Source organism: Lemur catta, chromosome 9 (genome assembly GCF_020740605.2).
Source record: "Lemur catta isolate mLemCat1 chromosome 9, mLemCat1.pri, whole genome shotgun sequence".
NCBI lineage: Eukaryota > Metazoa > Chordata > Mammalia > Primates > Lemuridae > Lemur > Lemur catta.
This window is the reverse complement of record NC_059136.1, coordinates 38,971,028-38,988,579: the sequence shown is the minus strand read 5'-3', so window position 1 is coordinate 38,988,579 and position 17,552 is coordinate 38,971,028. Positions and strand designations below refer to the sequence as shown.

Below are 17,552 nucleotides of genomic sequence, written 5' to 3'. Positions count from 1 at the left end.
CCCTAAGTGTGTTTAGTCTCCCTGATGCTTGGCTCTGAGCGCCACAGTCCAGCCTGGGAAGCATGCACGCGCTCATTTCACGCCATAACTTAAATACCTTTAGTGAATCCTCAGGACTCCTGGAATCAGATCAGAACTCCTTATGGTGGCGTCGAGACTTCCTGAGTTTGGGCTCAAGCTACTCTCTGCATGCGCCGACCCAAGGCTCACTCGCCTCATCTCAGTCACATTTGTCAGTAGACCAAGTACTTTTACAAACCTTTGAAGGGCTAAGTTTCTGCTCCCTCTGATCTTCCGCAGCATCTGTGTATTTGTAGATGTCTAGGATCCCTGCACTGATCATGTCAGATTGCAAGGACTGATGTTCTGAGCCCGGTGCCTGGGCCCTAGGGAGTGGTCACTAACGGGTGGTGTGCGCTGTTACAGTGCCGCTCCCTGCTGCCAGGCCCTGGTTAGCGGGTGAGCCTAGGACGTGGCTGCCACCCAGCTGAGCGGTCAGGATCCTGAAGGAACAGGGGGCGAGGCTGATGCCTTTGGATTCGTTTTGATGGAAGGATTGGGAGGAGGAAAAATCCAGGCCATAGCAGTGGGGAAGGGACCGAGGGGAACTGGCTGGACATGGGGAAGGGAAGAAAGAGGAATCCTGGCAAAAACCTGAAGTGTTTCGCCCTGGTCTCGACTCGGGCACCAGCTCCCAGAGCCATCTTTGGAAAGGCAGAGCGGGAACTTAGAAAGAGGCCTGACTAGGGGGTTGAGAGCTGCACTTTGGTCCTGGCATGGCCACCAGCTTTGTGTTCTCGAACTGATCACTTATTCTCAAGGGCTATTTCCACCCCTACAGTTCTGGGAAGAATTAGCTGTTTGGTTCCAACTGGCGAAGTAGAAAATTCTAGGAAGAGCTCACTTACACACATAGCAGCAGTTAATTGCCTGCCTCATTCTGGTTTAGTTCCAGCACTGTCACTTATGCTGTCCCCCTTCCTTTACACCTGAAGCTTCACCTCCGTCATGTGTCTCTAGTTACTTACTCTGTGACATTATTATGATTTTTTTTAAACTTCTGAGTGCCAGAAATCTCACCTCCAAGAGGATTTCTTTTTCTTGTAAATATCGCTTGCACCTGCCCCTTTCTTTCCATTCGGGCTGCACCTGTCCCTATCAAGGACCTTAGCATCGCAGGCCTGGATCCTGGCAGGTGGCAGGAGGACCTCCTACTTGCCTCTCGAATTCTTGTCCTCCCTACCTATCCTCTCCCAGGCCCCCTTTCCACCTACTCTGTAAATGATTTGCGGCTTCTAGAGCAAACAGCACGTTCTTTCTCACCTGTGGGTCTTTGCATGGGCTGTTCGCTCTGCCTGAAGCCCCTTTGTCTCCAATCCTCACCTTCACTCCCACTCCTTGTTCAGGACCCAACTCACTGGACTCTTCTGGACAAACAAGTCACCTCTCCCTGGTGTCCCTTACACTGCCTGTTTCTCCCCTCTCTGCCACGACACTCCACTAGTTCCAAAGGTACAGAGTGTTTTGTTCACTGCTCTATACATAAAGAAGGCTCTCAATATTTATCAGATGACTTGATGAATATATGAGTGCTTAACCACATGCAAATACGAATGAATGGATGGATGGACGGATGGAGAACTTTGCCCACCACGGTGAGAGAACTTGGTCTCTACATTGGTGTGAGTTGCATGTGATACTCAGACGGGCTGTATGTAGCAAGGACTGATAAAAAACATCCTCCCTACTCTGATGCCATCTGCAACTGATAAAATTGAGTTAATATTTAAAAAATAATGTTTTCCAGATTTTCCTTCCTGGAATGCTTTTAAAAAAAAGAGACCAGGGAGCGAAGCTATCCGGGATGGCCCAGCACAGCCTGGGGGTGGGAGCAGGGCATGAAAATGATACCAGATTTCTCTCAGGCCGTCTGAGTCAGGGTCTCGCATTTATCCTGGGAACCCAACCACAAAGCGATTTACTGAACGGTGACCTCACTCTGCATTTCACAATATGTGTGTCATATAAGCAGTCGGTGCTGCTGAACAGTTTCCTGTAAACATTTACAGTGGTTTGATTCACCAGGGCCAGTCCCCAGTGGTTCTGGGAAAGATTTAAAAATGAAAAAAGAAGGGACTTCAATCCTGGCTATGGATCAGACACTATAATTACACAGCAGAGGTCAGGACCAGGTGACAACCAGGTGACAAGCCAACCTCCTTGGTTTGCTGTCCCAGCAGTTTTCTGGGAAGATACCGAGCTGAGTTTCAGTAGGATGGAAGCCACAGGTTTGAAGGCCCCTGGGCGTGTGTGCCAGATAAGTGATCCTGGTACATGGCAGAGACTCGGTTTTCCCTCAGCAACAGGTGCCAGCGCCAGCCCGCCTCGCTGAGCCCTGAGGCTGCAGCGCCAGCTCCGGTGCCCAGGGCCACTCTCTTCTGCCAACACCACTGGGTTGCCCAGTCTCCCATAGATGAAGTAATGAAGAGGGGAGAATCTTGCCTGCGTGAGTGGGTCCTCACTTCTCCCTTGTCCTCTGTCTTACCTTCCTGAGGCGGCTGCGTCAATTACCATGCACCTGGTGGCTTAAAACAACAGCAATCTATTCCCTTACAGTTCTGAAGTCATGATGTCCGCAGGGCCACACTCCTCCCCAGAGGCTCTGGGGCAGAATCTGTCCCTTGCCTCCCCCAGCCTCGGTGGCTGCCTGCAATCAGTCCTTAGTGTTCTTTGGTTTGTGCTGCGTCTCTCTAGTCTCTGCCTCCGTCTTCACACGGCCTTCTCTGGGCATGGCCTTCTATTCTGTTTCTCCTAAGGACACTTGTCATTGGGTTTCGGGCCCACCCAGGTAATCCAGGATGATCTCTCCTCAGGATCCTTAACTTAAATGACATCTGCAAAGACCTTTCCTAATAAGGTCAAGTTCACAGGTCCTGGGTGGATGTATCTTCTGGGGGGACCCATCCAGCCCAATTCACCCTCAGTGATAGAGAGCATGGGTGGGCCCCCTGGATGCTCATGCTGATCTAACTGGCTTTGTGTGGATTTTGGATCCCAGCATATAATGAGGGCCACCAGGTGCTGGGCTCAGTGTGGCCTCCCTGCAAAGAGACATTGTTAGCCCTATTTTGCAGATGGGAATGCTAAGATCATAGCACCAGTAAGTGGCAGAACAGGGGCTGAATGAAGTTCATGCCCACACCTGGCATGTGGAAAGAGTGCTGGGTCGACTGTCACCATCTGAGTTCTAGGCCTGGTTCGGCTCCTCTGCAGCTTGAGCGGCATTGCTTAACCTCTGTGCATCTCAGATGGGCCTGGCCTTGCCCCCCACAGGGTGGTCCCAGGACCTGCAGCATCAGCATCACCTGGGAGTCTATTGAAAATGCAAAATCTCAGCACTCCCCCCACAGGATAAGGCAGAATTTGCATATTAATAAGATCCCCTGAGGACTCAAAGCTGTGGACTACAGGCTAATTTTTTACCTCTAGAGCGTGTTTCAGCAACACTGTGAGGGAGAATGGCAAACGTTCTTTCACATTTCAGAGAGCAAAAATGGACATTGGGGTGCACACACTCTCAGCATCAGTTCAGCTTGTACTTATCAATAGAGGGTGGGATTCTAGATCTTCAACCAAATCAGAGTTCTCCAAGAGGGTCCTAGTTTCCAATTGCCCCATCCTCATTTCATAATGCTATGAACTTGGGCAAGGTATTTAACCTCTGAGTCTTGGCATTCTCATCTGTTAAGTCATTATGATAACACCAGCTTTGCAGGGTTGTTGGGAAAATTTAACAAAATGATGTATGTGCAGCATCCAGCATAGTGCTTGGCCTAGAGAAGGTGGTCTGCACAGTAACCAGTACAACGTTGGTCCCACATTATGGCTACATCCCTAAGGCAGCAAGAATGTGGTATGACTTTGGCATTCAGTAGGTGCTCAATCTGTGCTTATTGAACTGAATTTGTATGGTGGCTGCAAACACGGGGATTCATCACTGATCACAGCTGAATCATTCCCACACACACCTGGGCTCCTGTCTTCATCCCACGTCCAGGTGTTAGGACCTCATGTAAAGGCAGCAGGGAAGCCTCACCTGGAAGGCACCTGGGAGGCTGGTTCAGCCATAACATCCTGCCAGGTCCACACAAAGCCTGCCTCCTGGTGGCATGGTCTGAATACGACATTAGCCAAGTCAGAGTGTGGACGGGCCCTCTGATGCCCTCAAACAAGTACCTGTTTGTCATCTTTCATTTCCACCTCCTTCCCTTTCCCTCCTCTCTCTCCCTCCCTTCTCTCTCCTCTTTCTCTCCCTCCTTCTCTTTCTCTCTCTGTGATTTATCCAAGAATACTTACTATGTAGAAATCCCATCTACCTACCACTCTTCACCAGATCTTCCGCCATCCCTGGGATTTCTCAACATTTCTTGGGCAAGGCAGCTATTCTATGGTTAGATAAGTTTCTTATATTAAAGCAAACCATGTCTCCTTGGAACTTCCATCATGGATCCTAGCTTTTTTCCTCTGGAGTCACACAAATTTATGTGTGTGAATTTATGGTCATATTTTACCATGACATCCATTCCTAAGAGAGTAAATCTCCACTAATTTACTTCTAAGTCAAAAAACTATCACTTGTTTTCACAAAACATTATACTAAGTGAAATAAGCCACAAAAGATGCAAAAAGCCAAATACTGTATGATTCTGTTTATATGAAAAGTCCAGAATAGGCAAATCCTTAGAGACCGGAAGTAAATGGCTTAGTGATAGCTTGGGGCTGATGGGTGGCTAATGGGGGCAGGTTTGTTTGGGGGAGATGAAAATATTCTGGAATTAGTGATGATGGCTCCACAGCCCTGTGAATGTACTAAAACTCTGACTTGCACATTGCAAAGGGATGAATTTTACGGTGTGTGAATTGTATCACAATAAGCAAAAGAATAATTCAATAAAACATCTGTGGACTCGAATGGTTGCTCCCAGCTGTCAATGGTGCTGGGCAATGTCTTCTCAGCCCCATCCCCACCCTCTCCAGAACTGCAGCTGCGTGGCTGAGGTGGCCTCACCGGGATGCTCTACATTGGTGGCATTTGGAGTGAGTGACAGGAATAGGTTCAATCCCAGTGTTCCCCACTTACTGGATTTGTGATTTGGAGTATGTTACTTAACTTTTCAGGGCCTCAGTTTCCTCATCGGAAAATTGTATTTAACTTAATGGAGAATAACTTCATGAGATTTTGTATTTAAAGTGCTTAGCCCAACACCTGAAATCTTTGTTTCTCAATAAATATAAAAAAGAAAATTCAGGAATTTAATCAACCTTGCCTCGACCCCTCTATCTTCTTCAATGACCTCACTTGCTTGTTCTTCTAGAACCCCTGATCCGCAAAGCCAGGGTCAATCTAACCTCCATTTTTCCTCTCCTTCCTTCAGGCTGCAGGAGAAAATAACATAGCCACGTGGGCTGGAGCCATGGGAAGCTGTGGTCTCCCTACTCAGCGGGGCTCTGGCATGGATCAGCAGTCTTTTGCTGGTCATGTCCCCTTCTCTGCTACCCCAGGGTGAGTCCACACCACCACTCAGGCCCTTACTGCATGGTCGAGCCCTTGTCTTCAGCAGATAACCTTGCAAATAACCTCGCTGGTGACCCACTGAGCAATGTCAGGTCACCAGCACCTTCAGCTCTGCCCAACAACACCTGTGAAGGTATTGACTTTGCAGCCCCTCCCTCCTGCTCTGGTTCAAGGTAAACCCTTCCATCTGTGCTTTGCATCCCTCCCTCTGCCAGGCTTCGGGGACTAGAACCTCGTTGCCTGAGCAGACTCCTTGGGTCCCAGAGCCTCTCTTCATGGCTGTAACCTAGACACTATCTCTCGCCCCACCTTGGTCCTGGGTTCACCTTACTCCTGACCTCTCACTGAGTCCTTAACTCTTGGCCATGTACTGGCCCTTAGGCCTGGGTGTAAACAGCCTCTCTGGTTTTGACCCTCAAGTCTTCATCCTGGCTGCAGTTTTGCACGCACCTAATCTACTTCTAGATGCAGCTCCCGGGTCCCTAATGCAGCTCACATCAGGCCTGGCTCCCCACGACCTTCCCATGAAAGGGGCAGGGGGTTTGGATGGCACTAGGATTGCAGGAACTGCAGCTCTCATGAAGTTTCCCTCGCCTTGAGGTCAAGTTAAATGTCACAATACCCAACTTCTGTTACACAGGATCCTGAAAAGTAATAGGGTCTGATTATAATTTCTGGAACTTTAATAAAGAGATCACTAGAAGTTATCAACTTGTGTTAGCTTGGAATACACCAGATAAGTGGGAGGTTGTCTTCCTAACATCATGGGGAAGTTGGACATGAGATCAAGCCTGATCAACTTCAAAAGTAAATTAGCAAACAAAATATCTGTCGTACCCATTCCTTTGCAGGCTTTGTTCAGCTTTTTGGCATCTCGATTCACATCAAAACCCTGGTGACTTCTTGCTTTGGCCTGGAGAAAATAAGTGAAAAGGTGAGATGAAAATAAGTGAAAAAGGCGTTCTTAAATTATTTCTGGCTACAACTGGTAGCTAACTGGAAGACCACGTGGTCATCCAAACAAGGGAGCAGCTGACACTTGACACGTGGGAACATGCGGAAATCAGCTGGGGAAACGCTGGCCTTAGAGAGGTGGCTGGTACTCCTTGGGGCCAGCTGGCCTTGGATGGCCACAGAATGGTCCCCTCTGTTCTCAAGACAATCATTCTGGCCAACTCTGTGACGAGTGATTTTCCCATCAACCCCACCTTTGTGTGTCTGTCTCTGAAACAGAGAATAACACTGTGTGCCAATGTCCTGGAGTGCTGCTCCTCCCCTTTTGCCACAAGACACAGCTATGTCTAAGGAATAGGCTTTGCTGGCCAGACGCTGAGGGTTCTAGGATCTTACTACAGGTTCATTTGGCGGCCTGGATCTTTGCCATCCGTACAACGAGAGACATATATTGGTTTGTCAGAGATACTATATGAAACAGCAAGAGCGCAGTTTTTGGTTTTTTAGTGCTCCTTGGGGAGGAAAGTCCTGATTATGTACAGTGCAGAGCTGTTTCCTATACTTCCTTCATTGGCATAATACGTGCACTAATTTGTCCACAGTTACCTATGTCTATGGTATTATTTGCTTATTATTTTTCTTTCAACTGATCTTTGTTTTTACTTTAAAAGTTATTTTAAAAAGGAAACTTTCAGTGAACACTAAACTAGAAAGCCAGTATTGTTTGCATAAACAGAAGGTAACCATAAAAATAAATATATGACTACTATGATAAAAATTCAAAGATGTGAGGTTAATTGCAGTCATGCAGGTAGTAGCCTTTAACACACCATGAGCTTTCTCAGCTATTTGCCTTTCATCTTGGAGCTTCTCCTTGGTGACATGTATCCATACGTTCCCCATCCTTGGATGAAGGCTGGTTTAGGTGCTGCTGTGAGTACCACCCCATTCCACCCTCCTGCCCTTCATTTCCTTGGGCGCTAGTGGGAGAGAACAGTAACCCACACACAGCGTGGTGGGGTGTTGCATTTGTCTGCAGGGCATGCCTAGTTCCTGTGGGGGATTCCCCTCCCCCACCCGTGTGGTCTCGCTGGTGCTGTCAGTCATGAGGCTTCAGCCCCATCATTCTGCCTGCAGTCACCAACGTGGGCACATGCCCCGTCACTCTGCCAGTCAGGATGGGCTCAGAACTGGGGATGAAATTTAAACAGGATCAATGAGAGTCTTTCCCTTGGTGGATACATAGATATTGAAAGAGAGACATGTCTCTCTCTACTGGGCTTGCTAAGCTGAGAGAGTGTGAATCGAGGGCTGTTAGTGGCCATTTTGAGTTTGTCCACTATTTCAGGGGTCCCCAACCTATGGGGAGTTGTAGGATTATCTCATTATATATTGCAAAATAATAATAATAGAAATAAAGTGTATAATAAATGTAATGCACTTGAATCATCCCGAAACCACCCGCCTACTATTTGTGGAAAAATTGTCTTCCATGAAAATGGTCCCTGGTCCCCAAAAAGGTTGAGGACCACTGCACTATATAATGGGAGCAGGAGAGAGAGAGAGAGATTGAATAACATTGTATAAATCCTCAGATGCACCAGTGCCTGTATCCTTGGACTTCCCAGTTCATTAACTAACAACTTCTCTTTTGTCTAATAAGTTCATATGAGTTGGGTTTCTGCTCTTGCAACCCAAAGTGTCCTGACTAATATCCGTGGGCTGGAGCAGGGCTGAGTTCTAGGTTGCGGTTAGTGGAGAACCATACGCTTCTAGAGCAGAAGGGATCTTCAGGACTCCCTGTCACCCTGCTGCCTTGTGGGATGTGGGGGGAGGGTGGGCCCATCTTGAGGGATCTGCTCCTGAAACAAGCAGGGAGGGGACTGGCATTTGCTGAACACCTGCCACAGCCCAGGCAATTGACAGGCTTTTCTTCATTATCGGTAGGGAAGAGCTGGCATTAGTAGTCTGTCTTACAGATGAGGAACCTGGCCAGGTTCAGACGGGTTAGGGAGCTTGTCTGAGGTTTGCGTCCTAAAGCCGTGTGCTGCCCACTGCACCATCCTGCCTCACATTCTATGTCTAGGGCCTGTACATTCCAGTAGAGGGGTGACACATCCCATTTCCTTACCAAATCTTTTGTGGGGCATAAGAAAGCTATTTGGTGCTTTTGAAGGCTTCATGGCACAACCAGCTATGTCATTTGTGGGGCTCAGAGCAAAGTGAAAGTGTAGAGCTCCTTGCTCAAACATTACTAAGAATCTCAATATGGTGACGTCAGAGCATTAAACCAAGCACAGCGCCCTTCTGAGCGTGGGGCCCTGTGCGGCTGCACACTTACGAAGCCCACCCTGCTTTTTAATCACATTGCTCAGGAGATGGTTCTCTGAGTGTGGAAGTAGCAACCTCAAAGGAGTAAATGGCGTCTTTGCTTTCCATCAGAAGTGTAATGGACGGCTTGGGGAGTGAGGTGGAATGGAACGAGGGCACAGAAATCTCTTCCTAACAGGCTAATTCATAAGCTGTCCTATATGCATTTTAGCCTCACAGTGCAGAGAATTTGGTGGGACACTTATTTTCTGTCCCACTTCACAACTGACACATTGAAGCGGAGACACAGGGCTGTGGGAATGGCTGTGCAGGTCTTGCCCTGGCCAAGGGGCCCGGCTGGAATCCCGCTGGGAGACACTTGCCAAGCTCGGTGCTGGCAGGGCCACTTCCCCCAGAGGGGCACCTTTCCTCATTTGAGTAAAGAAGCTGTGAACGCTGGCAGAGGCCATGTGGAGACTTGTCTGTAATCACCTGGCCAGGTAACGTCTGAGTGGGTGTCAGGGCTAGACCCAGGACTTTCTCACTCTGGCAGATATAAAGTGACATTCCTGTTCCTCATCTTCTTCCTGTTTTAGGAAGGTCATTCCATAATACAAAAATCATAGAATTACACAAGCTGAGGGATGGGACAAAAGAATCCTCTGAACATGTCCAGCTTGTTATCCAGGCCCAAAAAAATTAGTAAATCACTGTCATTTTATCCAAAATAACTGAGACCTGGGGGTGCAGTGGGAGAGTGTTGAACCACGTATCAGGAATGGAGGTGACATTGGGACTTAGTTTTTTTTCTTTTTTGCTTAACAAATAGCGTGGGGTCGGAGTCTATGTCGGAGGCCACGGTCATCCCCAGGGCAGGGTGAAGTCCCAGCCCTGTCTCCTTGCAGGAACCACGGTTAGCCATGTTGGTTATCTTTCCTAGCCTGCTCGAGAAAAGAATCCAGTCTTGTTCCTTGTAACAGCAGGATATCTGATGTTGGAGTGCAGGAATCATGTGATGGGATTTTTTAAAAAAGAGCAAAAGAAAACAGTCTGCTTGGCACTTTCCCCTCTGTGTGGCTGGGGCGGCCTCCACAATGGACGTATTCATCAGTGATGCCCAGTGTTGACGGAAGGGGTGTCCTATGGCTTGTTCCTGTGAGCTGGGTACCGAACCTCTCCGGAATGTATGCAGAACCCACATTCCACATCCATTGTTCATTGTTCCCGGGACAGGCAGCTGACTTTGGGGCCTCAGGCCTGTTTGCCCATCAGGAGATTTAGTTTGTGAAACCTGAAGCCACTGGGCAGAACAGCCACATAAAGTGGGAATGTGAGTCAGACACTGAATGGCATACAGGGGACTCCAGGATGGGCTCAGACACTTTGTGAGGCTTTAGGCGAAAGCATGGATATTCCACTTGCTCTCTCTGCAGTGTTCCTGGTTTTGTTTTCTTTTGATTTGTTTTTTATCGGCACTTGCACTGACACTCAGGAAACAGATAAAGACAACATACGGTAGTAAATGTCAATAAAAATGACTTTAGAAGTCTAGGCTTTGAGCCCATTGGTTTGAATGTGGCTCTGTCTCTTAGCAGCCGAATGAACTTGGACCATTACCCTCTAAGCCACCATTTCCTCATCTGTAAAGTGGAGGCAGTCTGTACCTTGCAAGGTTTGAGGCTTACATGAAATAACTTTTCAGGTGTCAGTGATATAGGGAGCTACATAAATGTCTGTCCTTCCCCCCCCACTTTGGGCTGTCTCTTGGCTTTTTGTCTTATATAAAATATTATAAAGTAACATTTATGCAGATTTCAATTCTGCATATTTAAATTTAATGAATTTGGAAGATATATATGAAGACATATGTACACACATATGTATCATATATAATATGTAGGTTTTTAATTCTGCATATTTTGATTCAATAAGTTTAGAACATATTGACAGATATCTTCCAAACTTGTTGAATATGTATCTTACAATGTCCCAAACAACATCATGTTTATAATGTTTGGCCACTGAAGTTATAATATTCATAAGAACATAGCTTTCTCATTAGACTGGATTTGAATTCCAGCACCACTGCTTATTAGCTGTGTTACCTTGGGCAAGTTACGGAACCTCTCTGTGCTGTGGTTTCTTTATGGTAAATGAGGATAATAATGGTACCTACCTTGTGAGGCTCTTGGAAGAATTCAGTGAAGCCTAGCAGAGAGCATGGGTTCAGTAAATATAAACAATTAATATTTGCTGAAGGCAGATCGGCAATGAACTTTCCAGAATATTTCAAAACCCCTTTCTGCTTGAGGAGTTTTCACCTTGTAAATGGCTCTCTAAGGATCAATTTTTCATCTGTCACCTGCTGCTTGGATCTGGAGTTCCAGATGCATATTTAACACACGGCAGTCACATGGTTTCAAATTTAGGCTGTGGAGTCCAGGTGGCCTGGCATGATGGCCCAACACCACACCTTGTTAGCTGTCTTGTTTGACACGTATGATAATTCACACCTCATGGGCTGTGAGGATCTCCTTGGGACACAACCCTTCTCAGGTGCTTGCTGTCATACCTGTACCTCAGCTTCAAAGTGGAAGCAAATGCTGTCAATTCTACAAAAGGCACAGCTTGGTGCATGAACGAGGCATCCCTGCTGCTGGGGAACTCGCCATCTTGGTTTTTCTTCCTTCTAGTAGCTCTACATGTCATTCTCTGTGTCTCTATGTTCCTTAATCTAACACAAGGAAGTGAACGATCCATTTCTCTCCAGGGAGGAGGCCTAGAAAATAAACTGAGATGCTATGATCCCAGGAAGCAGTGTCACCTGGGCAGAAAGAATGCTGAAAACACCCACTCTGTGAAATGACTCAGACGCCTTCCTGTTCCAGCATGATGACTGCCCACGAGGAAGGTCATCTCTTGTATCAAGTTCCTGATACTCCCAGCCAGAAGGGCCACAATGGAAAAACAGACTCCTGATCAAGCACCTTCTGTCCCAGTCCAATTTAAGGAAATCTCAACTCTTATGATAGAAATGGAACATTCTAGGAAAATCTTCTTCCAGGTTGGTTGCAGTAAACTCTGGGGATGGAGTTTGTGAAGGAGTTTGCTGAGGTGGATGGTTTGCAAATAGGTTGCTCTATGTATTATACAGTAACCAAGATTTTCCAGAACACAGACATAAATACACTCACACTTCAGTACACTCATACTCATCAGTCCTTGTGTCCCCATTTTCTATTTGAATAGCTTCAAGACTGGGCAATAAGAAAAGACTGTCTCATGAGACACGTGTGAGTTAATTAAGAAATATCTGTCAGAAAAATTAAACTCTCCTCTGAGTAGTTCCTCCTTCTCTCCCTCTTTCTTCTCCTCCCTCCTCTTTTTCCTCTTTCTTTTCCTCCTTCCTCCTCCCTCCTCCCTTCTTTTCTCCCTTCGCTTATTGTGTGCTAAGCACTACCCAGGTGAGGGGGACACAATGATCTATGAAGCCCAGTCCTTGGCACCAGAGAAATAAACATGTAAATAGACACACAGACAATTGCGTTGATGTGGAAAGTACTTTGGGTGCAAATTGTTGAGAGGAGAAAGAGGAATTTTCATGGAGTAGTTGACGTTTGTGCTGGTTCTGGAAAGACAAGTAGGAGTTAGGCAAGCAATACAATAAAAGGGAGGAGTGGCGGTGGGGGGAGGACAAGCCAGGCAGAGGTGACAGCATGATGCTTTCAGGGTCTGTGTGCTTGTGTGTTACTATGACCTGTCAATGATCACATCTAAACATGACATAGCAGTCCACATAGTGTGGACTTGGGAGTCAGACCCACTGTGTTCAATTACTGCTTTGCCCTTTGCTGGTTGTACCACCTTGGGCAAGCTGATTCATCTCTCTGAGCCTTAGTTGTCTCATCTTTAAAGTGGGGACACACCTGCTTGTGGGGTCGTGCGAGGTTTAGATGCAGTCGTGTTTGGGATGCGGTAGTGCAAGGCTGGATTACAGCAAGCATGCGGGTGGTGGCACGTAGGAGGTGGGATGCTTGGTGACACAAGGATGTAAGGGTCATTTGCAAACGCTGAAAGTATTATCAAAATGCCATGGGAGTGGCATTCTGCTTGTTTAATGTTTCCAGCACAGTTCCTCAGAAGCCCTGGCTTGCTGCACTCTGCTCAGTAAATATTTGAAAGTGGTTGCTGGGAGTGCAGGCTGTGAGCCAAGAGAGCCCTCAGCAAGTGCCGGGGAGCAGAGGGCAGAGGGCTCGCTGCACACTCATCCAAAGAGCTGCTGTTTGAGCCGGCACGAAATAAGGAGGCTGAGGAGATTAAAATCAAGGGCCAGGATCAGAACCAGGTAGTGGCCTGGGCTTATCAGGCAGGGGCAAAAATTAGGTAGGAGCTCCACACCGCAGGTGAAGGCAGTGCGGAGCAGAGCCTCGGCCATGCCTGGATTGTCCTCGGTGGAAGCAGTTACCATTGCCACTGACTGCTAGGAAATGGTACCTTGAGCCAATGTCGGGGATTCTGGCTAACTTGCCTTGTACAGATTTTTGTTTTTTATAAAACTCCTGGAAAAAATTTTAAAACAGCTTTACTGGGATATAATTAATATACAATAAATTGCACATATTTAACGTATACAATGTGATGAATTTGGACATGTGCATTGCCACAATCAAGATAATAAACATATCCATCACCTCTGAAAGCTTCCTTGAGTCCTCTGTGTGTGTGTGTGGTAAGAACACTTAAATTGAGATCTACCCTCTTTTTTTTTTAATTTTTTTGCAAAAATACAAATTTTTATACCTTTCTTTTCTTTTCTTTTTTTTAAAATTCAGTCTCTGTAGAGGCTGTCAAAAATTGCCAATGCTGACTGTACTTCAAGTTGTCATCGTGGGGTATTGGGAAAAGTTTTCAATTAGCAATAATCATGCCTTGGATAAACCTCACTGGCTACGATTCTGCCACCGTGCAAGGGTGAGATATACCCTCTTAACAAAATTTTAAGTGCATAAGAGTGTTGTTGACTTTATGTCCTATGCTGTACAGCAGATCTCTAGAACCAATACATCTTGCATAGCCAAAACTTTGTACCAATTCAACAACTCCTCATTTCCCTTCCCTCTGGCCCCTGGAAACCACAGTTCTGTCCTCTGCTTCTGTGAGTTTGACTATCTTAGGTACTTCACGTAAGTGAAGTCATGAAGTATTTAGCCTTCTATAACTGGCTTATTTCATGTGATATAATGTCCTCTGGGTTCATTCAGGTTGTCACAAATGGCAGAATTTCCTTCTTTTTTGAGACTGAATCATATTCCATTGTAAATTTACCTTATATAGATTTTAAGAACATTACAGAGTTGAGGAAACTAAGTCTAGTTTGGGGAAAGGACTTCTTTGAGGTCACATGGGTTCCGCCTCCTTGCTCACAGGTATCTACCTTTGAACCAGGCATGATGCTAATTTCCCTCCTTATCTCTTCTCAGTCTGTTTTCCCATCTGAAACATGGTAATAATGGCACCTACCTCATGGGTTTGAGGCTATTTATCAAACACCCTTGGCAGGATAATAAATAACCTGGTGTTATTTGTTACTGTTGTTTTTATTGCTTCCTTCCATCTTGACTTGGTTCCTGTTGAGTGTTGGACAAACCCTTTGCATGGTGCTCTGTGTGGTGCTTTTAAAATTGGGAGTCTACTATAGTAAACTCAAAATGATTATATAAGTTTATCCTAGATTAGAAACCACTTTGTATTTACAGATAAGTAATAGCAGGAGATAAAAGTCTAAGAGAAATTTATGGTAGAAAAACTTAAAATTGAGAATGACAGCAAAATATAGAGCACTCACTGTGTGCCAGGCACTAGCCCAGATACTTACATATAATAACTCATTTAATCCTCACAACAAGCCTACGAGGTAGGTATTATTGCCTCCTATTTTGCAGATGAGGGAAATCGAGACACAGAAAGAAGTTAATAACTTGCCCAAAGTCACACAGCTAGTAAGTGATGGAATGAGAATTCAAACTCACACAGTCTGGATTCAGCAACTCTACTATTGACTTCTCAATTTATTCTTTGACCCTTGTCAAAATTATTTTTTTAAAAATGTAATAATATAAAAGCTCAGTTCAACTCTTGGGATGCTGGTCTTTTACAAAAACACCAGTTGAGATCTGAGTGAGACTTGTCCACTGAACAGGGAAGCCAAGAACCCCTTGCATAGCGGTGGGATCAATAAATGTTCTTGATGATAAGAAAATAGAAAATGAAATGAAAAATGAAGTCCGGTTATCACTAGTTACAGGACAATACGGACTGCCATCTCCCCGTGGGCAAAGTGTGTGTGCAGGAGAGGCACTATTGTCAAATTCTCCCAGTGTTCCTTTCAATTCAAATGGAACCATGTTTTTTGCTTCTCATTTGTAATCTGGGACTAATACCTGCCCTGCCTGGCAGAATCTCAGGAAGGTTAAACAAGACGATCTCAGAGTGCTGGGCAGGGAGGCTTCATTATGATGCTCCAGGGTCAGGAATTAGCCTTTCTGCCCTTCAAAGGCTCTCAGAATGCTTCCTCCTTCTCCTCCTCCTCCTCTCCTCATCTCACATGAAAACTTCCACTTCCCTGTTTCCTAAAGTATCGTTCACTCAGAGGAGAGGAGGAATCATAGCTAAAAGACTACAGGGTGCCACAGGGGTGGATTTTAGCAGAAGCATTTTGAAGGCTGAAAAGGCATGAAGCCAGTGGATGGCCAAGGTTCCCAATATGCTTACGTCTGTTGGGTGACCGCCTGATAAATTGCCAAATATTTTCATAGGAAAAATGTCACTTCTTCCTGCCTGACAGAATCTATGCAAATTGACTTCTGATTTGTCTTATTCCCAAGGGGCCCATCAGTGTGTGGTAGGGGAGGGGGAGGGGGGACACTGCAAGTGTATTCCTCATTGTGACTTCCCAAGTGCTCAGAGGACCAAAGAAATTTGGATTGACAACATAGATCCTGGTGTCCCTCCATTTTTTAAACACTTGGTTGCCACTGGTTCCATTGGCAACAGCTCCCCAGACAATTCTAATGTACAGCTAGGGTCAAGAACCATTAGTTTGAGAAAAATTAAAAACTTTCCCTATTAACATACCAATGAAGGAGGAAGACAACTTAAAAATGTGCCAAGGATTTACATAGGTAAGAAATCCTAGACCTTACTGAAGATGCTAAAGATAAAGGCAGGAGGTTTATCATAAAATCTTAGAGTGGAAATTAAACCTAGGTTTTTCCAACTTGGTGACATGGAACACTGAAGGCATTAAAGCCCACTGGATCTCCAACTGGGAATGGAATTCTTTTCTAAATTCTTTCTCAGCTCTTCTGATTAAGTCTTTACTTGATGATAGTGTGTCTTTCATACTCATCTAACCCAGGGCTTGGCAAAGTATAGACCGTGGGCCATATAAAGCCCATCACTTGTGTTTGTCAATAAAGTTTTATTGGAACATAGCCAACCCGTATATTTACATTTGGTTGATGGCTGCTTTCATGCTACAATGGCAGAGTTACATACTTGTTCTAGAGGCTATGTGGCCCACAAAGCCTCAAATATTTATTGTGTGAACTCCTGCTCTATCCCACACAAATAAGTCTTTTTCTAGTCAGAGAACAGGTGATAGGATCTGAGCCTTCAGTTGGAAACATCAAATTTAGTTAGAATTTAATACACTGTTTTTTGCTTTCATTTAGTTATCTATATTTATGTCAACTGATACTAATGTCCCATTTATGGTACATATATTAAGTTTCCTTTTAAGATAAAGTGATTTATATTTTTAAAAGTGAGAGGATTTAAGGAAAATAATTAATAGAACTATTAGAACAGATGACACATACATTTGGCAACAATCATGAAGGCCCTACTTAAGTTCAAAGTCTAGAAAACATGGAATGTATCCAGTCCTCTCACTTTACAAATAAAGAAACTGAGGCCTGGCTGTTAAGTCACCTGCCCAGGGTCACCTACTTGCTTATAGAAAAACCCAAAATCCCATCTCTGTCAGGGAAATGTTCTCTTACCTCTAACTGGTTACACATTTGTACTTTGAAGCCAGTTAGTATGAAGGCAAAGTATTTATCGTACTATGAAAGTTCATGAATTTAGAGCCATGAAATATCCTGCTGACATTTCCACAGACATGGTTAGTAGAAATTGATGAGCACACTGAGACAGAATAGAGGGGCCATTCACTTCTTAAACATAGATCTTGGGTGATTAGTGACATATTGATTTCATTAAGTTGATTGTTTCTTGGGCATGGTTTCCTTGGGACAATAAATTTGATAAAAAGTCTTGCTTTTTTTTTTTTAAATAAAAATCCACTTAAATGCTTGTCAGCACAAAAAAGTAAAACTACTAAATAGAAAAAATATATTTTCCAGTATACTTTGTTGGGTATATTTAAGCACAGTTTGAATCTTGCAAGAATATTTGGTATTTTATTATGTAGTTATTATTCTATTTTCATCAGGAGTCTCCATGATCACACTGACTAACAGCCAAGTTAGATTCTCTTTGCACTAGGACCCCACCACCATTAGGAGTTTATTAATTGTCAGGGTAGATCAGAGAGCGGGGAGGGAAGCCTGAGCTCTGTGCACTTTAGGGTGCTGGGAATGTTACAGAGCTGTTCGTTGCTGTCAGATCCCCTTGCAGAGATGCAGCTTAG

The 17,552-nt window shown here is 45.2% G+C and overlaps 1 protein-coding gene and 1 non-coding gene across 3 annotated transcripts in view; both read right to left on the bottom strand.

The window, feature by feature from the left end:
- Positions 1 to 17,552, bottom strand: part of ANXA13 (annexin A13) — a 50,727-nt gene that overhangs the window by 22,623 nt on the left and 10,552 nt on the right. For both annotated transcript variants that reach the window (XM_045560524.1, XM_045560525.1), the window contains one exon: positions 6,413 to 6,488. In XM_045560524.1, coding sequence (XP_045416480.1) covers positions 6,413 to 6,488 — 76 coding nt within the window. The remainder of the gene's footprint in view (positions 1 to 6,412; positions 6,489 to 17,552) is intronic.
- On the bottom strand, positions 13,672 to 13,812 carry LOC123645282. Its single transcript, XR_006737480.1, has one exon. It is a non-coding gene; the product is annotated as a U4 spliceosomal RNA (small nuclear RNA).